Source organism: Gymnodraco acuticeps, unplaced genomic scaffold, assembly GCF_902827175.1.
Source record: "Gymnodraco acuticeps unplaced genomic scaffold, fGymAcu1.1, whole genome shotgun sequence".
Classification (NCBI taxonomy): domain Eukaryota; kingdom Metazoa; phylum Chordata; class Actinopteri; order Perciformes; family Bathydraconidae; genus Gymnodraco; species Gymnodraco acuticeps.
In genome coordinates this window covers 738,001-764,723 of record NW_022990235.1, presented here as the reverse complement: position 1 = coordinate 764,723, position 26,723 = coordinate 738,001, and the positions used below count along the sequence as shown (strand labels likewise).

The following is a 26,723-nucleotide window of genomic DNA, read 5'->3' as shown; positions in this document are numbered from 1 at the left end:
CTTTTTTTGGGTTCGATCCACTCAATTTTGTTTACTCTCAGCCACCTGAGCAACTGCTGTGTGCATGAGCTACACACTCTCCTTTTATTATCAGCTAATTAGTGTGGCTAATCAGGCCGATAATGAGCTGGGCACCATGCCATTTCAATCTGTCACCAGGCCAGGGTTCAGATCCCAACGAGAAACACGTTTGGCATCTGAGATCTCCATGAGGACAAGTCTTCCTGGACATGAGATGAGCGAGGGATGACAAGAACAACAGTGGTGTCTCTTTTTAAAGTGATTACAAGGGGGGCATAAATCAATTTTTTTTATGGCTACGGGGATATAAGAACAGCTTGAAGAGGTTTAGAAACTCAGTTGCAAGATTATCTGTCTGCAGAGAGCTTTACAAACACGTTTGTGTTATCTCCCTGCAAGCTTTCCAGATTTTCCTGCCCTTTCCTTTCCAGCTGGAGACACACCACAGGGAGAACAAGGGGAAATGTATGCTCACTGTAACACATCCTGTTGACCCTTCAGGTACACACATATCGTAACCATCCTCATCCCCTCATAACAAACAGATATCCAACATCTTATCATAGGACCGAAAACAATGCTCTATCACCTCCCATCTGCTCTCTCTCTCTCTCTCTCTCTCTCTCTCTCTCTCTCTCTCTCTCTCTCTCTCTCTCTCTCTCTCTCTCTCTCTCCATCTGTGTCTTGCTCTCCCTCCCTCCATCTGTGTCTTGCTCTCCCTCTCCCTTTGCTGCCTCACTCATTCCCTGAGCAGCACACTGAGCTGGATAACGTCTCCTTCAACCCGCAGCACGGACTCATTTCTCACACCAGCTCTGAGTGGATGCTCAGCAGGGGTGTTTGAGATATTAGCACGCTGTGGGGGGAAACGGCACAGGGATTTCTACCATCCACATACAAAGGTAAGCCTCTGGATCCTCCAGATTTGATTCCTGTTTGCTGAGAAGCACCAAAGCCAAGTTAGCCACCTGAAACGGCAGCCTTTAGGAATCACTCCCGCCAGATCCTCGGCTGTCCCAGGACAGATTTTTGAGAAATGTTTTAAGATTTTGAGTTGTATTTATAGACTTTGAGGTGTACTATACGATAAGTAGCAAAGCAAATTATACTGAACCAGAGAACGTGTGTTGGCAGTCTGACCTGCGAGTTAATCCTTGTTTTGCAGTACGTTTAGAGAAGAACTGTACCAGTCACTGAACGTAATCTTAATTAATGTGCTTAAAACAAGCAGACCTGAAAACATTCAGCACTGATTGGTCTCACCTTCAGAGAAAGGCTTAATTTAAATCTCTGACCTGTAAGTTTACACCATGCCACTGCTTTGTGAACATTTATTTCATGCATATAAAATGCACATCTACCTACTTCATGTTGGTAGAAAATTGTTCTTTAAGGTTAGTCTCAGTAAATGAACGACCACATGTTTACCAATCGGTCCTCAATTAGGGTTGAATCATCAGTGTCTTTATATAAATCTGTCTTAACCTGTGTGCATACATGTGTAGAAAATAAAAGCTTTATATCTATTGTTTTCATGATGTAGAAGGTGTACTGGGAACTTGAAACGGTCAGAGATTTTAGTAAATGTAAAGGATCTGGAAGGTGGTACTATTGGTCAATGTGTTTGCTTTAAATGTGTGTGTTTTTGCTTGACTTTAGATCATTTTGGAAATGCAAACCAGTAATGAATCTTAATATTGTTGCTTAGTCTGTCAAAAAATTTTTTTTATTGTAACTATTCCCTCTTTGACACATAATCTGCAGAAGCCTCACTGTGGTTCACGAGCATGAAGCTGGACGATGTTGTGTAGTGCTGCAGCTGGAGGAAGAGAAGCAGATCTTCTCTGTCAATGCAGACTTTTATTTTGTTCCTGGCTTCTTTCTGTTGTTCTTTTTGTTGCAAATGCACCGCTTATTACCTTGCACTCATTGCAAAAGGCAGCCGTAAAATTGTGGCCCTGGGATTTGTCTGTCAGGCTAAACAAATACTAGGACAGTCTGCAATCACAATAAAAAGTACAATTCCAGCCATAAAAAAAAAAAAATTATATATATAAAATAATGATTTATTTATTTTAAGCTAGGAAGAAAGTAAAAATGTGTCATATTATACTTGATTTTAACAGCATGTTTCAAAAATAATAAAGAATACAGTATATAATCATCAGATAAAACACTACATTTATATATGTCTACATTACATTTTTTCATATTTAAAATTGTTGGCTGACATAATGTTCTTTTGGATTTACCAAAGGCTTGTGAGTCAGATGTATTGCTCCAAGGAGAATTATCTTTTTGTAAAGCCATTTTGCCAATTCCTAAAATAGATATTATTTTAATTTGTTTACATGTCTTTTTTGTCATTTTGCTTTATTGAAATGGAAAGAAGCCACAGACTTATTATGCATTGGGTTATTCATAAATACAATATAAAATGCCTGAATTCCTCCCAAAAACAGGGAGAAATTAAACAGAAATGGAGCGCAGCTCAACATCTGAGGACATTCAAAGATGTAGATCTTGCATTGTGGACTGCACATTATAGCTAAGTGAGGCCTGTCTTGCTTCCTGATGCAGTATGGCTGGATTTTGCCTCAGAGTCGTTTGTGTGCACTGTGATACTGAGGGTGTCAGTGAGTGAAGCTCTAACAAGCCCCTGCCTGCTCTTCATCACTGTAGTGCCAGATATGTGCCCATGAGTATTCATCAGTTAGGGCTAATGGGGCACAGCATGTGTGGACCTCTGATTTACAGCCCGTCCCCTGTCAGGCCTAATGATAGGGCAATGGTGCTGGTTATGGAGAAACAGGTGCTGCAGAGTGAATAGATACAAAGCAATGCTGCTGAAAGCCACGGGTGATTGTGGTTTTGTCCTTTGCACAAATGTTCATTTGCAATATTGTGTTCACACATACATCATTATTGTGCAGAGAAATTAGCTCTCTTGAAGTATGGGCTTAGGCTATGTCTAGAGGCCTAATAGCATGCATGTGTGTGTGTTGGGCAAATATTTCATCTGTTTCTGTTCCCCAAATTGTTTCCAGAATTAATGTCTTATTAATTATACACAATGACTGGCTCTCCTATATTAACAACAGATGGAGCTCAATGATTAAGTGGAAAATAATGTCCCTCATGCACTAAACAAAATGTGGTCAAGTTATTAAAACAGGGGCACTGGTCCCTTGAGAACTATCATTATTAAAGTAAAAATAATCATTTCAACAGGCAAGACACTATGTGGCAGAAGGGCTGGGCTATATGGGGAAAGTAAATAATAATATTACTGAGAGAACTTAGTATGATTTCTGTTTCAAATTCAAAATGGAAAGAGAAGGTGTTGAATGATTGGTTTAACACAAATATTGTTAAGACAAATAACAATGTACATATAAAGACAGCTACCAAACTACCTTTACAAATTGGACAATAATAGCATTTACTCATACTGGCCTGTGGCACAAGTCATTAAAATAAAACTCGTGTTTATAGCTCAAACATTAGCGCTACTGGACCTATCAAGCTCCCATAACACATAAATGCATCACTTATGTTTGAGTTCCTTATTTCTGAGGATTCTTATATTTTTGGCTTGTGAGCAATTAAAACAAAGGTATTTCTACTTTTCACTGTCTTTGGTTGAAGTGTGGACTTTTTTTCTCAGCTCCTGTTTCCTTCCGAGGATTTTTTAAATATTGAGATAGTATCAGCTATTTCACATGACAAAGTCAACTCATTGTTTCCAGGTTGGAAACCAATGATGTCCCTTGCAGCAAACAAAAGCTAATATAGACAAAGCAGTCATTGTGTCAGTTCCTACTTAATCTCCCAGTCCATTATGAGTTGATCTCACATTAAGATAGCATTAATACATGTAAGGAGAATTTCATCCCGTTTAGTTTTTATTAAGACTATTATGAATTTTAAAGGCCATATTTTGTGTATTCAACATGCTCAAAAAATAGTTATGCAAAGGCTGCAGAAATAACCAGAATAGCAAGAATAACTTGTCTAGTGTCAAACTGTGTTTCTGCAACGAGACCAGAACAGTTTCACAACTCCTGTCAGTGAAGTTGTTGTAGGTGTTAAGCAGTTGAAGCTCACTCACTGCAGGTCGGCTGGCACAGTTTACTGATGGATCACTGCCCACACACACACACACACACACACACACACACACACACACACACACACACACACACACACACACACACACACACACACACACACACACACACACACACACACACACACACACACACACACACACACACACACACACACACACACACACACACACACACACACACACACACACACCTCTCTCTCTCTCTGCCTGGACCATCCCACACTCTAACAGTGTCTTTCCCACAGAGCCGGCAGTCAGGAGGAATATGGGCAAATCCGAAAGCCAAATGGATATCATGGAGAAATCAAGTAAACCTGGAAAGCGCCGTTGGACTGTTGCAGAAATCGGTCTGTCTGTGCTGCTGCTGTTGGTCAGCTGTGCCTTGGCTGGGTTGGCAGTCCTCTACACATCGGTTGTGAAAGGTAATGGATCACTGAGGAAAGATCCAGATATTACAGATGGAGGGTCTTCCTGCTTTGTATGTGTGACTGTGAGTTGGCATCGACACAGGAAATAATCCTGACCCTAGACGTGCTTTCAGATGCAATATTGATGCACACTTCATTGGCTAACCTTTTGAGAGATTTTTAAAGGTTAGTGTTACTCCAGCAAAATAAGGCTTTCACTTCAAAATACCATATATCAACTATACACACAGACAGGTTTAATGATAACAATTTTTAACTGCAGGCTCTTTATTTCAGGATTTTGTTGACTTGCAAACACAAATACAACTCTGCCTGGGACATAAATGTTTCCCCATGCTTAAATGATAATTGATCATTATAAGATGCCCTGACTGTGTATAATGTTTGTTCATGTTTCTTCCAACCAATGCAGAGCAATCCAACAGGACAACTTTGTCGAGGAGCACAAGTGAAGGTGAGCGTTGGTCGCTTTAAGCTTATAAACTCAACACAGGTCGCACCGTGGGATAAGTGGGTTTGCATGTGTCATATTGAAGCCTGCACCTCTGATAGTCACTGTAATTCCCTTTACTGCCTGATCAGCATTGCCACACAAAAGTGAAAGAACAAAGTCACTGCTGACACAGACACTGACCGTCACACACAGACCACACATACATCTATTTAGTTTGAGCTTTTTCACACAACAACATCCTCCTTGTCTCAGTCTGGGGGTAGTTTGTCCAATGGTGCTTATGCGTTCTCATGAATGTTGACACTGATTTGTTTCAGGCCAGCTGATTCGCTCCAACAGTGTGTGTACAACTGCAGACTGTGTTACTGCAGGTGAGAGGGACTGTTATCTTATTCGCTCTCTTGCTGTTCCGTTTTGTAAACAAAGTCAGCCCCCTTTCCTTTCAAAGTATGTTATATCCACATTACGATGTTCACTGTCCTGCCTCCCTCCCCTCTATTGTCTCTGTGATGCCTCAAAGCTGCTCGGCTGTTGCAGAACATGGATAAGTCTGTGGAGCCTTGTGATAACTTCTACCAGTACGCCTGCGGGGGTTGGCTGGAGAGACACGTGATCCCGGAGACGAGCTCCCGCCACAGCATCTTTGACATTCTGCGGGACAAGCTAGAGATTGTACTCAAAGGTCAGCTGGGTTTCAGTGGACTGCAGCATCCAGGGCCATGAGGGGGCTTCATTCAGAGATACAATGTCTGCATGCATGTGTTTTGTCGTTTCAGGTGTTCTCGAGACGGACAATGAAGAGGACAGAAATGCCATCAAGAAGGCCAAAGTCCTTTACAACTCCTGCATGAATGAGAGTAAGGCTCTCTTTCTGCTGTCTGAAAATGCGGGTTTTATTCTGAGAAACCATATAAATAACAGTTTCTGAAGTTGTTTATGTAGCAGGCTATCACACAGCCAGGATTCTGCAGAGGATCACCAAGTTAAACGTTTCAAAAATGTAATTTTAAAAATGTTGAATTTTAATAACCTTGAAGAATCTTTAGGACCTGCAGATACTAACCAGATGCAGCCTAGCAGGGTATCTTACAGAATGTATTAACCTTTTATTGATTTCTCATCCATGGTGGTGAAAAAGAAAAAGTATTTGTGAGTTGCAATTGGTTTTTTCACTTGATATTTCAAAGATAAAACTAAAAGTCTCAATTTTAATAATGTGGTTTTCCGACAGAATGAAGGGACTAAAGTGTGGTTGCATGTTTATAATATATATATATATCATTATATTATATATATTTTTGGTGCAGGCCTCATAGAACAGCGTGACTCTAGGCCCCTCCTGAGGCTCATCGAGAGTATCGGGGACTGGCCTGTGGCGACAGATGACTGGAACATCACTACCGGTACAAACACACCCTAATGTCCACAGCTTGTTCTGTACAAACATGCACATGTGCACCTGCAATACGTCCTACTCAGATACATTTGCTCACACATGTAGAATTGCTGTGTACGACTAGGCAATTCTACACAATTGTCAAGAGTCCGACCAAGGCTCTTCATCAGAGCGGTCATGTGTGGAGTTTGGGAGTGTGTTGAGTAGGTAGAAGCAGGTCCTCACTGAGGATTGTAAAGTGGGCTTTAAATAGTCTACACTGCTCTTCCCCAAGCTCCTGGCTCTTGCCTCGTTAATTAAATGTAATCATAGACAGATAAACATAAAACGCATCTGCACACATAGATTTACACAGATTGCCCAGTTAAATGTGCACCGGAAGAAGAGGGAGCCTCATTTTTGCATGATTCTAAATTAAATAGTTATTTACAAAAAGATTACCTTGCATTACATTAAATCCCCCCCCCCCCCCCTGTAATTGCAGAGGAAGCATGGAGCCTTGAGGACACTCTGGCCAAGCTTACCGCTCATTTCCACAAGAAGGTTCTGCTGGACATGTATGTGTGGACGGACGACCGGGACTCTCGGCGCCATATAATTTATGTAAGACCACAAAACAACACTTAACAGTCATGATGTCTTTATAGAGCCATTATGTGTTTGTGTGTCTCTTAAAGGAGTAGTTTCTAATTGTTTTAAGGGGATTGTATGTACTTTATTATTACATAGGTACATAGTCATAGCCATAAAAGCAGAGTGATTGTACTGCTGTGGATGGGAGCATCAGCAACGCATATTTTAGCCACCTTAAAAGGCCAACCAAATCAAATCAGTAATCTATGCCCTCTACTCAATACTCAATTGATAAAAACTGTAATTTAACCTTGAGGAACATGTAAATTGCTAGTCTATTACTGTTGGTTAGAATTCACCAAAGTCCAACAATAACATAAATAATGTTATTTTTGTAAATCTGTTTAGATTGACCAGCCGGGACTTGGAATGCCATCAAGAGACTATTACTTCAACGATGGAAACTACAAAAAAGTAAGTTCTCAAACATATTTTCTGACTACTGTATACTATCACCGATCATGGAGATCATTTTTGTTTTATTCGTAAAATATGGAGAAACCTTTCGCTCAGATTTCTTCCTCCATCATTTAAAATACAATTGGATGAAGGGATTTCCTTTTTTGGTGTTAACATCATTGACAGAATGATAATTAATACTTGTTACAGCTGCAATAAAACCTATTTTTACTAAAGAAACAGTCCACTGTCAGGTCCATATTATCTCTGATCTTAATTCTCGGTTCGGTATCATTGAAGAGAAGCCAGCAAGAGTGAGCTAAATATAAAAAAGTCCAAGTTAAAAACCCAGTGTCAACTCTTTTCTAATGAGAATCAGTACTAGCTCATAAAGTCTTTAAATCTAGCAAGAAAGTCGTCAAGTTGTCAACAGTGACAGCCCGTCCTAAATCACAATTCAAAGTTCTCATAGTCCCTGGATTATATATATATATATTTTTAAAAGTATCATTGTCATTTTCTTCTTATTTGAGTGCTACAAAATATTGTAATACAATTCACCTTCATTAATCTGACACAACTGTGATTTGTTTTGGAAAACAGCATTTTATAGCTTGTGATTGCACCGTAGGTTCGAGAGGCCTATCTACACTTCATGGTTTCTATTGCGAAGATAACTCGAGAGGACAGGAACTTGACTCAGGATGACGACCGAGTGTGGGAGGAAATGATGCAAGTGCTGGAGCTGGAGACAGACATCGCCAATGTGAGTGCCAGCCACAACAGGAAATGGAATTGTGCGGCAAAGGAAAAAGGAATAATGACAAGATGAAAAATGAAAACCTCCTCTCTGTTTCAGTTGAAAGATAGCAGCCAAGCTTTTAACCAGGTCTTTTTGTCAATGTCTGTCTAGAGCAGGACAAATGAGACTTTGCTGATGACAGGAGAGAAAATGTGAATATATATATAACCAAGATCAGTTTATGGAAAGCTTCTTCCTTCCTGTTTGTTGGACAGGCCACATCACCGGCAGAGGAGCGCCAAGATGTCACCGTTCTCTACAACAAGATGACACTTGGAGAGCTACAGAGCACTTTCAACTTTAATGTACGTGTTATTTCATTTGTTTTTTGTACTGAAAGTCACCTATTCAAACACATAAACAATTATGTTACCGCTTTATAAACAAGTACTTTGAGGTGCCTTTGAGCAGAGAAGTTGACAGCTTTTTTACTTGGTAATGATGAACCATCTGGCCATTCTTTAAATAAGGCACATTGTTTATATAGTTGAACTAAGACCTGGGTAAGAATATCTGTATATCACACATCAAATAAATGGCTCAACATTTTTTAAATACACCTTGAATTTGCCTTATTGCCAAGTAAGATAAAAAGAGTGACACCGCTTTAATTTCTGTAAATTAATATGAAGCTTACTCGTTAGCCTAGCACAAAAACAGGAAGCGGGGAAACAACAAACTTCTCTCTTAAGTAGGTTTGCAAAAACAATTATTTTTATATTGATCAATTAACATTTGGTCAAGACAATGTCAGAAAAAAGTGTCCAAGCTGTTGTCTTTAAATCTCTTGACTAGTTTGTCCTTAACCCAAACACATTCGATTAACATAAAACTGAGAACAGAAAGACATCTCTAAAAATGTATTTAATACGCGAAAACATCTCCTACCTCTTTGTTTTGCAGGGTTTTAACTGGACACGTTTTATCCAAGGTGTGCTGGCCAGCGTGTCTGTTGACATCCAGCTGGAGGAGGAGGTGGTGGTGTACAGCTCTCCGTACCTCGAGAAGATGAATGACGTTCTCCCCAAACACAGTGTCAGGTCAGGCCACGAGGGCTACGCAGAGTCCATGAAAAGATTACAGAATATTTACAATTCAGTAACACTTTAACAAGATATTGTATACTTTATAATTGCAGGACTATGCAGAACTACCTCACCTGGCAGCTCATTGTTGACAGGGTTAATAGCTTGAGCCGCCGTTTCAAAGACACCAGAGCCCGTTACAGAAAGGTGCGATGACGATGATAAGGCAGCACATAATAAAATGAGCATATTCAAAAACTGACCTACAATGTGTCTGCTGTCTGTGTCAGACTCTCTACGGGACCACTGTGGAGGATGCTTGGTGGCGGGAATGTGTCCGCTATGTCCAGAACAGCATGGAGAACGCAGTTGGAGCTCTGTATGTGCATGAGACTTTTGCTGGAGAAAGCAAACGAATGGTAAGGGCTTCACTTCTGTAACCCCCAGTTTGATGTTCAAAACACACATTATTGTTCTCATACATCATTATACCTAAAACGCTTAATTTTGAAGCATGCCTGAAATTGTATCAAAAACAAGTTTATTTTGTATCAAGCAGTAAAACCTATTTATTTCTGCTGTAAAGTTGAGCATTTTACCATGGGGGTTTATGGAGATTGACTTGCTTTTAGCGCCAGCCTGAAATGGCCATTCAAGGCTCGCTTTTGGCACTTTTGCGTTTATTTTGCAGCGCCAAAAACTGACTAGGTTGCCTTATTTCATTTAAATGTGTTGGTTGATAGGTATGTGCACAATCACTGAGTATTTCTCTTGGACTTAAAGTGCACTTTAATGCATTTTCTGCTTTTCACACACAATTGTTAGAGTAGTTGTTATTGTCATCGCCCCTTGCATTCTTTGAACATCATTTATTAAATATATGTTAAATGAACACAATGTACAGTATGTTATAGACAAAATATAATGTGTTATACAGGACCCCATAACTATGACAGCTTGTATGAGATTGTGTTACTTTGTTCACAGGTTAGTGACCTTATCGGTAAGATCCAGCAAGCGTATGTGGAAACACTGGAGGAGTTGAGCTGGATGGATACTCCTTCGAAGGAGAAGGCAAGAGAGAAGGTATCAGAGGAAGTCAAGCCAAAAATATAAGGGTTTATCTTCTTTAGATGTTCCATATAATCACACTAATCGTTCTGTATGTCACATAGGCCATGGCAATCAAGGAGCATATTGGCTATCCGGATCATATTCTGCAGAAAAGCAACCAGAAGCTTGACCAGGAGTACGCTCATGTAAGTAAGGACTGGGTCTGTTCCTAAGCCACGCTGGAAATACCTGACATGTCACTGATCTCTGATTGTCCGGTTTCAGCTGAATTTTAGTGAAGAAAACTACTTTGAGAACATCCTTGAAAACCTCAAGTCTGAAGCACAGAAGAGTCTGAAGAAGCTCAGAGAACCAGTCGACCCAGACTTGTAAGCTGCTGATAAATCTGAAAGAGCAAACTGTCCTTATGAACGAAAGCTCCTGTAATCTTTGTGTTTTTGTATGACTCTATGAGACATAAAACATCATCACAACAGAACGCCATTTAAGATGAGGTCGATAAATGTCGGTTTCATAGATAGTTAACGTGGTTGTTCTGAAAACATAACAAAACACTTTTCAAAAATGGAGAACTAAAGGTCCTACAAGTGAAGATTGCTCTGTGACATCATTAAGTAATCATTAAAGAGCATTGGTAGTGAAGATTTTAATGTTTTGTTTCATAAGCAAAATATGCGCTGTGCATGGATTTTCTAGCATGGTATATACCACTGAAAATTCAGTTTAATGCTCTTTTCTAAATTGTAAACCAATCACTCCTCAGGTGGATCATTGGTGCTGCTGTGGTGAACGCATTCTACTCACCCAACAGGAATCAGATAGGTAGGAGCTTTGCCTCTATGGAAAAATAAGAGATGTGTTTTTTTAATGGTTAGTCAGTGACTTCTTAGTGTATTTCAGTTGTATTGTTTAATTCCTAGTGTTTTCCCAGTCTTTCCAGCAGGAATCCTGCAGCCGCCTTTCTTCAGTAAACATCAGCACCAGGCCCTTAACTTCGGTGGAATAGGAATGGTTATCGGACATGAGATCACACACGGATTTGATGACAACGGTCAGACACAAGTTATTCCTCATGGATATTTTGGGAACCCCAAACTGATAGATACAGTTTAAAATTCCCTGTCATTTTAAAATAACTGTTTATTTTAAGTTGACTGCCACAGGTTACTGTTAGATGCATCATGTTTGGCAAACAGTATTTAACATAATGCATTGTGTTTCCTCACAGGGCGTAATTTTGACAAAGATGGTAATATGCTGAACTGGTGGAGTAATTTCTCTGCTGAGCATTTTAAAGATCAGTCACAGTGCATGGTGCAACAATATGGCAACTTCAACTGGAAGCTGGCAGGTGGACAAAACGTAAGCACCCAGTGGCATTTATTAAATGAGATGTTGTGTCTTGGCGTTAATCCCAGAGATTGTAAACTATGCATTAAGTAAAAACCAGAATGAGTGTTTTCATGCCTGTGTGTATTTTTGGTTTTGTCGGTGTGGCTGCAGGTCAGTGGAATCAGCACTTTGGGGGAGAACATTGCAGACAATGGAGGTGTTCGTCAAGCATTTAAGGTTGGATGTTAGCTGCATAAATACCCAACAATTTAAGGAACAATGACAAAGTCCAACATGTTAGTTATGAACTAACATATCCTAAATCTCTAACTGTATGTGTGTATTTACAGGCTTACCTAAAGTGGGTGGAGATGAACGGTGAGGATTCTCGTCTCCCTGGTCTAGACATGGACCACAAGCAACTGTTCTTTCTTAACTTTGCCCAAGTACGTAAGATTAACGAGGACAAGTTGATTCTGGATGTATTAATATTGCAGACAAAGGGACAGACAATCATTTCTCAATCTGGAGTCAAGAGCCAAAGCTCAGAGGGGGCATTTTTCAGCTGCTTTTTGGTGCTGACGAGTAAACACTTAGACAAACGGAGAGGGTTAGCTGGTGAAGCAATCTCAAAACACTCACATAGGGGATGGAGAGGAGCTGCCAAAGTAAAGAGCATCTGGGTGCCAGGAAATGTTATGCAGAAAAGTAGAAAACGGTCTTCAATAATTAAACAGATCAGGACTCCCCATTGAGATGGTGAGTTTCACAATTGGTCTGTTGGTCCATGAGCAAAATAACTTGCTAAACTTGCACTATAAGAGGTAGAATAATTATTAGATTCAAAGTAAAATGATGATATAAACATGAGTTAGGGAAACACTAACTCTAGTTTGTAAAAAGTGGTTTTAATACTAACAGCAGAAAGCTTCTTTCAATGGTTGCTTTTTAAGGTCGATTTTGCCTTTATTTTCTAGGTATGGTGTGGTGCTTATCGGCCCGAGTATGCCAGCCAGTCTATCAAGACTGACTCACACAGTCCTTTAGAGTACAGGTAAGGATCTTCAGTATGCTCAGATTTATAAACATTAATATCTTAATCGCTAGTTTGAATGACATAATTAAAACACCACTCTATTGTGATCGTAGTGATGCCAACTCTTCAGATCCTATCTGCTTGTTTTTGTGCACGGCAAGCAGCTGTTTGAAGCAAAACAAAGCTCCAAAAAAACATTATATACAACCTGCTCAGACACAGTGAAGCATTTAGCAGCTAAAGAACCAGATATATTTGTCATGAGTTGATAGAGACTAACAAATAAAACATACACGTAAAAAATAGTTTTTTAGTCAGCCATAAACAAATCAAATGCTAATGGTGCTCCGTCTGGATGTGAAAATAGACAACTGTTGGCTAACAAATGTGTTGTATTACCATAACATGTGACAGGATGTTAGTGTTGTGTTCACAGCGGTTTAACCCAAAGTGGCCAAAAATAAATCAGATATTTTAGGTTGAAATGTAACCAGATTCAACACTTTTATTTGTACGTCATGCTCACCTGATGTTCTGTGTGATGGACTAAGGAGCTCAGGTTTCAGGGCAGCTTGCCCATTCGCTGATCCAAATGTAAAAACTTGGAAGCTTGATTCCACCTTAGTGCTCCTCTAGCATTCATCACATGCAGGGTCGGCTCTAGAACAACTTGAATGGGGGGGCAATCATTTACCAAGGGGGGGCACACAATGCCGTCAACAACCAACACACAAACACCAACGCAACTTCAATTTAAAAAAACATGCTGTAAAGTCTATTGTCTTTCACACACATTGCAGGAGTGTAGTGCTATTGTATAGCGCACCTATGACTTGTGCATACATGCACGGTTGTGGCACGACCACCAAAACAGAAACATATAAGTACAGAGGGTGTCGTTTTCTCATACTGATATTCTGCACAAACTGTGCTGTTGTATTTGCTGTAAAGTGTCTTTACTGTAGGTTATTTTTGTATTATACTGTATATACAGCACTTTGGCTCGACCAAAAATCGTTGAAAAATGTGCTATATAAATAAAACTTGATTTGATTTGGATATAGGCCATCATATAACAAGTGTGCAAATGTATTTAGTATCCTATCCATGTGAACATGTTTTAGGTGGGGGTGGACCTAACCTCCTCTAGGAGGGTCTGGGGGCATGCTCCCCCGGGAAGATTATTTTTAAAATATTGAAGTTAAATGCATCAATCTGGTGCACTTTGAGAGCAAAGTGAAGAGATCTATGGATAGCCTACCTCTCTCAGCATCCATATGAAACAGAACTGTACACAGATTTACTTTTTCTTTATGGATATTTCACTAATCACTCCCCTTTTAAACTGTATTCTTGTGTTACTGTCCTATAGTATTTCATACCCGTTTTTCATTTATTCTCTCTTTAATAACTATAATGATCATATAAAGGTATTCCTCGAAAATACTTACATAAATGGTGACCAAACCGTTTGAGACCCACTGAGATAACTTACACTAAAGTGAACTATCTAAACACTGAGAGAGTCCTTACCTCACTGAGCTGACGTTATAAGATCCTCTCAGTCTGACAGGAGAGGACTCTCCTCCACCTTGGTGTAGAAACAGCCCTTTATATCCGTTAGCATAGCTAGCTAACCAGATGCTAACCACAACATTCCACGTTACCGCTCGCGCACTCACAAAATACGCTCGTGCCACACACACACAGAGCTTGAATGAAACACAGAGACCCATGTACTTGTACTGTACTGTATATCATATTATTTTTGATGGCTTTACTGTATAATCAGTGTAACAGATTAACAGATCGCCACTGGGCTTTCATCTAAACACTCAGCCACGTAATGATAACAAAACAAAGGTCGGGGGTCATTGGTCAAGCAACACACCAATCAGAGAGCAGCAGTGAGCACACCTCAGGCTGTGTTTTATATTTGTATTATTTATTTCTGATGTATTTCACACAAAAAACCTTTAGTGGAAACGTTTTCACTTAGCCTATATGATAAAAAAAAGAAAAAATCGGCAAAGTGACAAGGCTTGCCCACCCTGCGTTGGGGGGGCACAGTGACTCATTTGGGGGGGCATGGCCCGCGAATGACCCCCCATGACGCCGACCCTGATCACATGTTTCATCTCTTTTCATAATGTCTTGTTTTTCTTTTGCCTTTAGGGTGCTTGGATCTCTCCAGAATTTCGAAGCGTTCTCAGAAGCTTTCCAGTGCAAGAAGGGCAGTCTGATGAACCCCGAGCAGAAGTGTCGTGTCTGGTAGAAAGTTTTACTCTTGAGAAAAATGTATTTCTTGACTTGGGCAACTCAAATCATAAGAGCAAGTTGTCCACCTTAAACCCAAATAGACATCCCTGCTTATTTCCAATTTATTTTGGGCAGAGTAACGACACAGATTTTTGCATATACTGCAGACGGATAACATCCTGGACTACACCCTAGTTTCAAATCATGAAGCATGTACAGTATAGAAAGAAACTTGCTAGAGTATCTTCTCAAGTTTGACGCGGTGTCTCCGGGTGAAAAGGTCACTTGTTCTTTCTTTGCTCTGTCCCACGGCAGATGACGAGTGGGTACATGAATATAAAGGCTATATAGAATGGTTGAGGCTTAAATGGCCCGTTTGAAATGCTTTGCCAGCCTTTCTTGAACTACATCTTTAAAAAATCTCTTGATTTATCCATTATCGTTTGGCACTAAGCTGCCTTGGTATCTCTACTCTAATGTTTTGTTTTTAAGACATTGTGCCACTTCATAAGAAACAATAGTGAACAAATCTAACTCTGACTGAAGAGTGTGAAATAAATGAAAGCTCAGGGCTTAGCCGAAGTAAACTACAATATAATTAGTCACACTCTGAGAGTTTGTTCATTCATTGTTACATGAAACAAATTACCTAAAGACTTTAAGACTGTTAAATCTGTGCAGATTTAACCTTAAATTAACATTCTGAAAGAGCTGCGGCTTTCAACATTTGTACACTTACAGAGTGGATAAACATTTAAAATGCACAGAACTTTGTGAAGGATAATTTTTCTAAGTTTCTTTATCACTTCCTGCAAAAGATTGTTGCTCACTGCAGAATGTTTGTTTGTGTGTCTTTTCCTGTAAGTAACCATATTCCAGATGTTTTGAAAAGTACTAGTCGCCTGCTTGTTTTATAGATAGTGAGAGAACACCTGTGATATTGATAAAAAAACAAAACAATGTATATCAGGGTAGATACAGGTTTGGATATACAGTAGGTTGCTAATCACAGCTGTGTTGTGTGCTTGAAGCCCATTCCCTCTATCTCTCTGATCTATTCGCCCTGTTACGTCATTTTGAGAGGCTATCAAGCTATGTAAACACATAACAGGTGCCATTTGTTGTAGGACATTTATTCAAAGTTATATTGTCTGCTTGTATGCTATCTGTAATTTTAACTCAACATGGTGATTGATATGTAGAAGAACAGTCATTTACTTCGCGATGCCGTCCCCTGAGAGGAGAAGAACACACAGTGATTACACAACTTTGAACCTCTGGGCATACCCAATTACTTGCTGAGGGAAAGGGAGAAGACAAACCCATCTCTCTCTCTCTCTCTCACACACACACACACACACCACACACACACACACACACACACACCACACACACACACACACACACACACACACACACCACACACACACACACACACACACACACACACACACACACACACACACACACACACACACACGGGCAGGCAGCAGATGAAGTGGTGTGCCCTGTGATCTCACATTGATCAGTGCTGTGTAAGATGAAAGGATGAAGTGCAGAAGCGTGGTGACCGCTGTAGCCGAACAACCCGCCAGCAGGCACACACACACCGAAGAATGGGGCTTGTCATTAAAGAGATGGCCAGGGCCAGGACTGTTATTTTCTACCTTTATTATCAAGTAATGACAGGAGAATCAAAGCAGAGCAGAACTCATAAGAGAGGTACTGTCTGCAGGAGAGCTTTCAAACAGCAGAAACACAAACAAACAGGCGGGTTTTTTTAAGGTTTGCTTGTCACTGGACACATTCAGGATGCCTTGGTGAACTGAACACGACTTTTAGGTCTCAACAGAATTGAATGTGCATATTGAAGCTTTAGTCTGTCTTTACATATTGGCAAATACTGTTGTGTTAAGCAGAGGGAGAGGACACTGATACAAAAAAAATAGGACTGTTTACACTGATAGTGTGCTGCCATCACAAAGCAAAAAGTTTGTCATTTTGGGAGATGATTAACCTAGATAAGAAATTGTCTGTTAATTATAAGCAACAGTCAGATGGCCCAGTTAGCTTAGCGTAAAAAAAAGAAAAAAGGGAGAAACAGCTAGTCTAACGCAGTGTCCACACGGCAGCGTGCGTTGAAGCTTGCCGGTGGGCGTGTCTGAAGCTTGACCAACAACCAATCACATGAATATCCCGCCCCGGACACACAAGCACGCAGTTTGATTGGCTAGAGCTTGTACTGGCATATGATTTGATTGGCAGACACTTCCGTCATAGCTTGAAAAGTAGAACTTTTCTCAACTTTTGAAGCGAGCAACGGAGGCAAAGCGAAGCGACGGAACCACGATGCAGTTCGGCTTCCCATTCAAAGTGAATGGGAAGCAGCGTTGAAACTTCAACGCATGCCTACGTGTGGACGGGCCGTAAGGAGCAAAAACATTGCAAACAAAACCGGAACAGAAAAAGAAAACATCGGCACTTATAAACTTATATTTGACAGGCATTTGTGCTATAAACACTTGTTGCAGCGGACGTGAGTAAAAATTAAACACTAAATAGAAACGGTAAGGAAACCTTCACTGAAGATACTCATATTAACAAAAAATTAGGAACACAATAAGATATTAGATTGTAGTTATGGCGTCAAAATGACAAGTGTGGTATACTTTCCTGGAGGTTTGTTTTTTTCTAATTCTTGTGTTTTATTTTTGTTATTATAATTTATTTGGGACAATAAAACATTTAATTCAATGGCAACATGTAAAGTCACTGTCCGGACTCTAAAACATTCTGTCTCCATTCAATGGTAACAAAATCTACCTTCCAGTTCCTTTGAAATTGACAAGCTAATAATTAAGTGAAAAACAATATGCATTGTATGTAGTTCTCATCTCCCTACGGTCCCAGAAAAAGTTTACGAACAAATGCCATAAAGAGAGCCAATATAAGAACAATTTTTTTATGAATTCATGTGCAGCATAACAAAGTGTTTTTACGGTGAAGAACTTTGTTGTGCAAAAATATTATTTTTTAAGCAATAGCTGGGCAGAAATATTTCAATTTAAAATTAATTTTTCAAAACATTTATTGGATGGTATGACAAATTTGTTATAGTTCAGCTGTAAGCTTTCATTTTTCAGCTGCTCTTTTCGGCCATTTGGTCGTAACGTTTTCTGTGAAATTAGAGAGCCTACTCTGTATAAAAGATATCGTTTTAGATGAATGAAAAACTAGTGTAAAAAGATAAATTAATTATTAATTATCATCTCAACTAGACTATTCTCACAAATGTAAATACAGATTAAACAGTCTGTCTGCTAGGCTAAGCTAATCGACTGCTGTAGCCTTACATTTAACAGACAAAATACATGAGTATCAATCTTCTTATCTCACTCTTCTCCAGAAAGCAAAAGAGCGTATCTCCCAAAATGTCAAACTACTTATTTAAACAAGGCACATGTATCTTGTCTGGTTCAGAGAAATACTGAAGGATAAATCACGAGGTACGGATTTATCACGGGCTGCTGTTTGAAGGGCAACAGTTTGGACTGGACTGTTTCCTCAAAAAGCGTCAAACTGTTCAAAATAGTAAGCTGAACTCTAAAGGGTAAATATACAATGTGTTATTGTAGATACTTGATGTTCTATACTGCAGTATTTACATATTACAGTTTTTAATAAGGTAAGAAAAGAAGCGTACACCTCTTACCATTGTTTTAGCTTCACATTTACGTACATGGTGAAATTGTGTCGTTTTGAAATTACCAGCGAAGTACAAACACATTTTTGTTATATATGAAGATATGTATACCCATCAGAAGAGTTTATTTATCTATATGAATATTTATGAAACACCATTGTTGCTTTGCAAGATTTTAGACGTTAAAGATGTTTTCTGAATGTTCCTGCTGCTATGTAATTATCTAGATTGCCATTAAAGTGACTGTCTCAACTGGTCTGATCTCAAATCTCTACTTCAAATGTGTTATTTTAATTTAAAGGTCACCTATTATGCAAAATCCAAGACAATTTTCATGTCTTTTATACATAAACATGTGTCCCCTCTGTGTAAAGAGATTCGTAAAGTTTCAGGAAAAATTATTCGCTCACTTTTTGTCCTGAACCATTTATATAAAAACCTGTCTGAAAATGAGCTGATCAGATTTTGGCCACTTTATGATGTCATAACGATTTTTGGCTTGTGTAACCATTAGCCAATCACCAACCAAGGTAACCCCCCCCCCCCCCCTCCTTATCACCTGCATCTCCTCCTAGAGCACCATTGTGTTCTTTTTTACCAAATATCTCTCAGAGGGGAGGGGCTCCTTATTTTCATCTAAAGTAACAGACAGAGAAGCAGCACTTTTGAAACAGGGCTGAAACAGAGGGGATTATGGGATGCTGCAATGCACGATCTGTTTGGTATTTCAAGCCAAACACTTCAGAGACATGTTTTGTATATAACTGAGACCTATAATATATTGATGAAAAACACTATAATAGGGGACCTTTAATGTTGTTGAAAACATTTAGGATTCACTATCATCTTTGCAAAGGTAACACAAAATTGAAATGGATTAAAATATCTTTGGACTCTGCTTTTTATTTATTGCGAGCAATTGTGTGACTTTTTAAATATCTGATCTTAACTAATTGTTTAAGCATCTGGTAAACACATTGATAGAGAGTAAATACTGCAGTGGATATAAAGTGTGAAAGGGTTGTTGAAGGTGAGTAAAAGTAAACACTATAAAGGTAATGTGAAAACGTGTAATGGAGCCATTAGAGTTTTAAATGATGGATGTAGTGAAAGTTGGTCATGTCAACAAGTTAGATAACGCCTCAACTTGTATTAGAACTTTACTCGTGTCTGCATCAAAGACTTATTGACTGAAGCCAAGTGTGAATTTTAAAAGTTTATTATAATTATAAGCATATAAATAATTATTTATTTTACAAAATTTGTGTAATAAATGTAAATGAATAAAAGTTCACATTTTAGTTAGGTTAAAAACATGAATTACATTAAAAGTAATGATTATAAAATCAGTGTCACTGTTACTGTAGATAAACAGTAATATATTGTGCAACTGTAACAAATGAATTGCAAGGAATTATTAATACGTGTTCACTTTCTGAGGAATCTCCATTCGATTTGTAGATTATCATCTGGTATGACTGGCATCTCTGTCATCATCGTGTACAAACATCATCATTGCACTGCAAGAGAAGAGAAGTTATGTCAATATCATTTATATAGCCCAATTTGACAAATTGCCTACCATCTGTACATTTTATGACACACCTTGATAAGACATTTGAAAAAAAAAACAGGGGGGAAAAGAAACCTCAGGAAGAGCAAGTGAGATGATCCCTATCCCATGAAGGACAGATGTGGAATATATTGTGTGTGTGTGTATGGAAGACCTAACATTATAAAATGATAGTACAGATACAAATATGAACATATATAAAGAAAATGGTCTGCGAGGATATCAAAAAAGGTAGGTGAGGTTAGGGTTAGGATATGGATTATTGTGTAACTGCAGATTATTAGCTATATACACTGCCTGCTGCACTCAATCAAGCATTATTTCCACTGTTGAACACACTAAACAAACTAAAGTGGAAGAAATTATATTGAAAATGTGTTTTTACTGATGTTTCTAGCCAGAGACAAGGCCAATTGATGAAATAACATCAAACATTGTTTTAATTGGCTCGTTAGCAGAAAGCAAAATGCTCATGTTAAAGATAATGTTAGGCATGTTGCCTCCACACATGAGTAAGGCAGTCAGTAAACATGGAAGGAAATGAGAGGATGGTATGATCTGATGATGTTGTGGTTATTATGTGATGACTAATAGACAACCATGACGCCAAATGTGGCCCCCGGGCTTCAGAAAATGACATCTGTTTCTGGTCTTCAGACAGGTCATGAGGAAGGCTACTGTACGTGTTGCAAAAGCTCTGACATGGTGGGTTCTGGGGGAAGGAAACCAACAGAGCCGGGGGCCATGGGCGTTGAAGAGCATGTGCTGAAAGTGGTCATGCTGAAAGTCCCGACGGTCACAGTACAAAACGTCTGATGCTCAGGACACGAGATAGTATGTCCATGACCTCAGAGCAATTTAATTCTAAATGTGCTTTATAGTATAGAGCAGGGACTACATTTTAAATCCTACTTTCTCTTTTCTGTTTATTATATTACAATACCACCAAACCAGAATCTATGTGGCTCATACCTTCTTCTAAAAGTTTATACATTTAGATTCATGTTGGTTTAATATTGTATGTTTATTTTGCACCCTCTAATTGGTAATCATTTGTTACCATTGGCATGGCAATGCTGACCCTTCTCTGTTGGATTTTGTTAAGACTACTTTGTGGTATTGTTATAACCTGTGGGTTTGTGTTTGCAGAGGTCTTTTTAGGTACAATACAGACTGCGATCATCATTCAAGTTTAAAGGGTTTTATGACACGAACACTAACAGACCATGAAGATGGAGTAATAAGTGTGAAATTGCCTTTGAAAAGGCTACTCTGATGTGTTTGTTGCTACTGACGTAAAACAGAGTCTGCTGAGGAAGAAACTGACTGACATCAGTTCAGTACGGTTTAGTAAACACAATGATACCATTGTATTCAACCCTTTGGTTGGAGCTTTAAGTGTAATCATGGTCACAAATAGAAAATTAAAAGTTTAAGTGGGGAAGTATAGAAAAAAGAAGATGAATATAGTGTGTATCTAAAGAATATAATGTGTTTTTTCTTGTATGGTTGGTTATGAGATGTCTTACCACTGGCATCTGTCCTGCCTTTGCATTGGCTGAGATACCCAGAGCCTTGCAAATATCCTCAAGAGCTAGGTGGTCTCCTGGTGAGTCCTGGATGAAGTGCATTAGAACCTTTTCTCCACCTTGGAAGAGGCAAACTTATATTTAGGAGAAATGATCAAATAAACAGCTCGTCAAATGAATTTGCTTCTGTGAACTCTGACACATAAAAGCAGTTATAAAACACAGCACGGACTAAAATATTTAAACATATTTCAAATTGATTTGTTACTGGCAAATATGCACAACATAGTTTCTCTTCAAAGCTTTTTTAATCAATACCTTTGAGTAGAATTAAGTAAATTGTCTCTGAAACATTTGCATTTAGGCCTAACCTGCTTCAAGCAGCGAGTACTCAAACAGGATATAATGCTCGTGAGAAATGTCACCAAACAGGAATTTTGTTGAAGTCATGATTTTTGAATTGAGGTGTCAGACAGAATGATCTACTTTCCCTAGCTGCTTTTTCTCCATAACAATAAGCTGCCCGTACCACACCATAAAAACAGTATGAGCACACTTAGAGAGAGAGTTGGTATGATCGGGAACATTCAAAAACAACAAAAACAAATGTCTCTTCATTATGTAGACTCATTAACGAGAATTATTAATCCAATGGTGATACAATAAATAAAGAAGTGTGGAAAGTCAGCAGCCCTGGAGAGCACAGGCGTTTAGAGAGCTTCCTATAGACTTCCAGTAATGCAGCATTGCCCTCTAGAGGAGGATTTGAGAAATTGCATGTCTTTGACCTTTTATTTATCTTCAGTTTCCAGCCTTATCAATGCAATGCTAAAAGGTAATATACATGTTTACATTCCCCAGTTCAATAAGTGTATTTTTCCATTTACTCACAAAAGAGACCCTCACAAGCACCCCCTCTGCTGTAAACTGATCGTACCTTTGGCCACAATGAGCATGCCTCCACTCTGGAGCAGATCTCCTGAGAAGTTTCCCTGGATGCCTTCAGCACTGGCCTGAGAACAGCAGAGAAAACAGGCGGTCAGATGTCAGTGTGTCAATCAGCTTCTGTTTTTGTAGGATATATGAACCATGAAGTCATGATCTGATATGGAGTTACTTTATACCTTTGAGGCTGCATCTCGTACTTTCTTCCCCAAAGCAGCAGGAACCAAACTTAAGGCTGTGTATCTGAGTGTGAGGAAACACCATTTTTAAATTATAGATCATCACAAGTCATCTAATCTTTTCTAAGGAGAGAAGATTAGTGGCGAGCCCAGATCATCTTATCATTTCACACATCCTAAGGAGATATATCAAATGTTTAATTAATATAACATTTCAAAAACCAATGATATTCAGTTTACCATCAAATAAGACCAGAAAAGTCTGCTCTAAACAGTTAATTGATAATCAAAGTAGTCACAGATTAATTGTTCTTAAGTATGTAAATTGAGTTAAAATAATCTTTAACAAATAAAAGCATTTTACATCAGGGTCAAAGTAAACGTTCATATAAAACAAACTGTTTCTCTATTACTTTAAGATTACAAAAAATATTTTTACTCACCTTTTGAAGCCCAAATCTTTGTAGCTTTTCTTATGTTCATCAACATAAACGGCTAAAAGAAGAAGATATATATTTACTATCCCACAAAAGGACTGGCTGTTAAATGTATGTCTAAATCCTTGTGACACACCCAATGTTTTATGTTACATAACATTATTACATTGTGTAACATGAGTTACATATGATGTTATGAGGTTGTGCAAGGGTGAATCTTCTTGAAGTTATAATGAGGGTTATGTTTTTTTTTTTTTATCCCTGTACAGAAGCCAAGGAGTGCTTCAAAGTCTCATACATTGTGCAGAAAAATACGTACAGTACAAAAGTAGAAGTGCAGAAGGACTCCTTTCAAATTGCTATATTTTTATAACATCTTACATTAAACTGTTTTACAACTAACAAATACATGTAAGAGCATTTAATTGCTGTCGTTAGTCAATGACTGTAGAGTACATTTTAAATACTTTGTATACTACTGGGCCGAAAAGTAATAAGACTGCGTTATATCCTATATGCATTTCCCGTTTTTGTAATGGTAAGTAGAATTAAATATAACATATAATGAGAACATGTAATTTAATGAAGTACTTGAGAAACTCTATTTATTCGAAACCTTGTCTAATCCAAAAATGTAAGTATTGGGTAAATCTGTTTGACAAAAATAAATTAGGTGTTTTGTTGTTTCTTTATACAGTTGTAATATTTTACATCTTTCGTCACAGTGAATGAATAGACAAAACTGCCACTGACCAAATAGGGCTGAAGTGTAAGGGTAGTTAAAGTGGAGCAGATTAAAGCTGTGTTTAAATTCCATATTTGTTTTGGAGTGAACTGATGGATCAGTGCAACATAAATAAATAAAATACCATTGTTTTGTAATATATGAATGAGAATTGCCAATGCTTACGTCCTTTGAAAAACCCTCCTTCCTTGAACTCCTTCAGTCCAAACTCTTCTGGTCCGACCCCCACCAGCGCTACACCGTTGGCTCTCAAGTCCGGCTCCAGTTTACTGATCTCTGTTGCCATCCAGCGACACACCTGGCAGCCAAACCTGCGCAGGAAGAACAAAACCACGGGCTGGTCCTGCCAGAGAGACAGGAGCTCCACACTCTGCATCACACAGAGAGGGGAACACTCAGAACATGTGACACACATATATGGGAAATAGTGATCATAATAATTTGATCGTTTTAGTTTTTTATTATACATGAATGATAGACTCAAACAATAATGCAATATCTGTATTCCTTGGAAGCCCATTTCCTCCATTTAAAGAAAAAAATAAGATGAACATATTCTAAAAAATGATTACATAATATCTCAAATAATCAGAATAAGAACATGTAAAAGTATGTCATTTTTTTTTAGATACTAAGCATATAGTAGTTAGATCAAGTCTTTGTTTTGCAAGTCACAAGAAAGTCTCAAGTCTTTGCACTCCATAATCTTTGAGTATCAAGCTCTAAACCAGTACTACGGGATGTGCTTTTGACCAACTCTTGTCCCAAACCAGGATTGCATTTTTTGTTGACCACCACGTAGGTTTCATACGCAAACACAATTACCTTATTTGTGTCATTATTTCCAACTGGCAGCCAGTAATGTTTGTTAGTTCTTCATGGTTCTCTGGTGCAACTTTATTGGATGCTGCGTGATTGGTTTTAATGTGTGGGAATTAAGTGTTGTCAGCCTGCTGGGAATGAATATTGTTAATGTTATTTGCTTCAGGAAATGCATTGATTTATGGCACACCATCATAAATAGCATAGACTACTGTATACTTTTTGGTTTTGATGAGGGTATATTATTTTCAAGTCATAATCCTCAATTCCAAGTGAAGTCACAAGTCCTGGTTGTAAAGATCCAAGAGGATTGCAAGTCTCGATCAAATGTGCCTTAAGTCAAATCTCTATTACTAAGTCACCTATTTTAAGATATTACCAAGTCATTATTTTTGACAACCTCTTAGAGCAGGAAATGGGCTTCCATAATGACTCGTCCTCATGTGTTCCCTTCAGATGATCATTAGCGTGTGTCAACCTGGAGGCTTAATTTGACACCAATTACACTGCCATGCTGTGAGGTAATGACAGGTTTAATACGCCAGGTATCAGCAGGGAACAAACACAGGTCTCTACGGGGAAGTCAATCTAACAGAACGGCTGTATATTCATATAGAGAACACCTTCAAACACAAACCAATAAACCGTGTATACAGGAAATAGGAGGAAAGCTCATGGGAGTACGATTAGCTTTCTAACGAAGCAGATTTCTTACCTTTCCAGTTTCACCGCTCTTCAACAAGTTCTTTCCAACTTTAACAAGGTCAACCGTTGCCATTTTCTGCGATTGAGTAACACAGAGTGCACCGGCTTTTGAAACTTAACAGAAATGTGCAATTTCTATATTGTATAATCTAATAGTACCGCTGTTACAAAACATCTGCATCCTGATACGCCCACTGAGCACTAACATCTAATCAGATGCTGTTGGTGCTGAACAGTCAGCCAATTACAGCAGCTGATCTAGGAGCGGAGGCGGGGCTTCGTAAAGACATCTCCAGACTAAAATCAACAAAACAGTTTAAAACGCTTTTAGCATAATTTGTTTACTGATTTCTTAAAGTGTGCACAACAAGTGAAACCAGTTATAGCATGGACTCAAATTGGTGACTGAATATTTGAAAAAGTTCAGTTTTAAATGATACATGTTGCACAAGGTGTGGTGCAGGTGAGCTCAAAGGTAATGGGATTTATTACAGCCTTTGTTTGCTTTCTATAGCTGTTACTTTGTTCCCATCCGTCCGTTTTATCATAACCCCAGACCACCACAGCCATTTTGTTTTGCAGTGGTGGTGAAGGGTGACAAGTCATTTTACTGGTAGAAAACATGTGGAGAGTGCTATGTTTTAATGGTATTGAAAACTGCTTTCAACTTGAGTTAATTATTAATCTATCTGTCTAGTATTTATTGCATGTCATAGTGGGACTAGCATAACAAACCAACACTCAGTATGTTGGATATAGTTTCAAGGTATTGGCTAAAGCCTACTGGAGCACTTGATAAAACTGACAGTTCGTCAGTGGAATTTGTTTTAGCCTGTGCTTTTTCTTACAAGTCAAAATGCCTATTGAATCCTTCCTTTAACATATGTACACTCTATCACACATTGCCTAACTAACCTAATCATGCACATCTGTTTTCACTATCACTGATGAGCAAATAGCAGGTCAATTAACAGATTGGAGAATATGATAAATAATTGACGTGCTGACCAGTGACATACAGTAGCCTAAGTGAGAAATGCATGCATCATTTGCATCATTTATTAAACTTGGTTTTCTCTTTTTCCACTTAAGTA

At 38.6% G+C, this 26,723-nt stretch overlaps 2 protein-coding genes across 3 annotated transcripts; one reads left to right on the top strand and one right to left on the bottom strand.

Moving 5' to 3' along the window:
* The first annotated feature begins 745 nt into the window (after positions 1-745).
* On the top strand, positions 746-18,950 carry mmel1 (membrane metallo-endopeptidase-like 1). Of its 2 annotated transcripts, none has more exons than XM_034219231.1 (24): positions 746-923; positions 4,399-4,575; positions 4,994-5,035; positions 5,353-5,406; positions 5,556-5,717; positions 5,812-5,892; positions 6,343-6,438; positions 6,916-7,034; positions 7,413-7,478; positions 8,095-8,229; positions 8,481-8,570; positions 9,169-9,305; positions 9,404-9,497; positions 9,581-9,709; positions 10,278-10,376; positions 10,466-10,549; positions 10,629-10,732; positions 11,128-11,186; positions 11,296-11,415; positions 11,593-11,726; positions 11,868-11,933; positions 12,047-12,142; positions 12,674-12,750; positions 14,908-18,950. In XM_034219231.1, exons 2-24 carry the CDS (start codon positions 4,419-4,421, stop codon positions 15,005-15,007), a joined length of 2,301 nt encoding a protein of 766 aa, XP_034075122.1. In that variant the 5' UTR covers positions 746-923; positions 4,399-4,418; the 3' UTR covers positions 15,008-18,950. The 2 variants fall into 2 exon arrangements, with proteins under 2 accessions (XP_034075122.1, XP_034075123.1); XM_034219232.1 differs by lacking the exon at positions 746-923 and adding an exon at positions 4,080-4,137.
* Positions 18,951-19,897: 947 nt separating this feature from the next.
* Positions 19,898-25,817, bottom strand: prxl2b (peroxiredoxin like 2B). Its single transcript, XM_034218968.1, has 7 exons — positions 25,640-25,817; positions 24,268-24,472; positions 23,364-23,415; positions 22,921-22,984; positions 22,734-22,809; positions 21,797-21,915; positions 19,898-20,214 (listed from the first exon to the last, which is right to left on the bottom strand). The coding sequence occupies exons 1-7, from the start codon at positions 25,700-25,702 to the stop codon at positions 20,188-20,190; spliced, it is 606 nt and encodes a 201-aa protein (XP_034074859.1). The 5' UTR covers positions 25,703-25,817; the 3' UTR covers positions 19,898-20,187.
* Positions 25,818-26,723: the final 906 nt, after the last annotated feature.

Coding starts and splice junctions, on each gene's coding strand:
- mmel1 (XM_034219231.1), top strand. CDS start 4,419: ATGGGCAAATCCGAAAGCCAAATGGATATCATGGAGAAATCAAGTAAA. Junction 7,035..7,412: donor CTCGGCGCCATATAATTTAT/GTAAGACCACAA, acceptor AAATCTGTTTAG/ATTGACCAGCCGGGACTTGG. Junction 10,733..11,127: donor GAACCAGTCGACCCAGACTT/GTAAGCTGCTGA, acceptor ATCACTCCTCAG/GTGGATCATTGGTGCTGCTG.
- prxl2b (XM_034218968.1), bottom strand. CDS start 25,702: ATGGCAACGGTTGACCTTGTTAAAGTTGGAAAGAACTTGTTGAAGAGC. Junction 24,473..25,639: donor AGAGCGGTGAAACTGGAAAG/GTAAGAAATCTG, acceptor TGTGTGATGCAG/AGTGTGGAGCTCCTGTCTCT. Junction 23,416..24,267: donor AGGAGGGTTTTTCAAAGGAC/GTAAGCATTGGC, acceptor TTCTTCTTTTAG/CCGTTTATGTTGATGAACAT.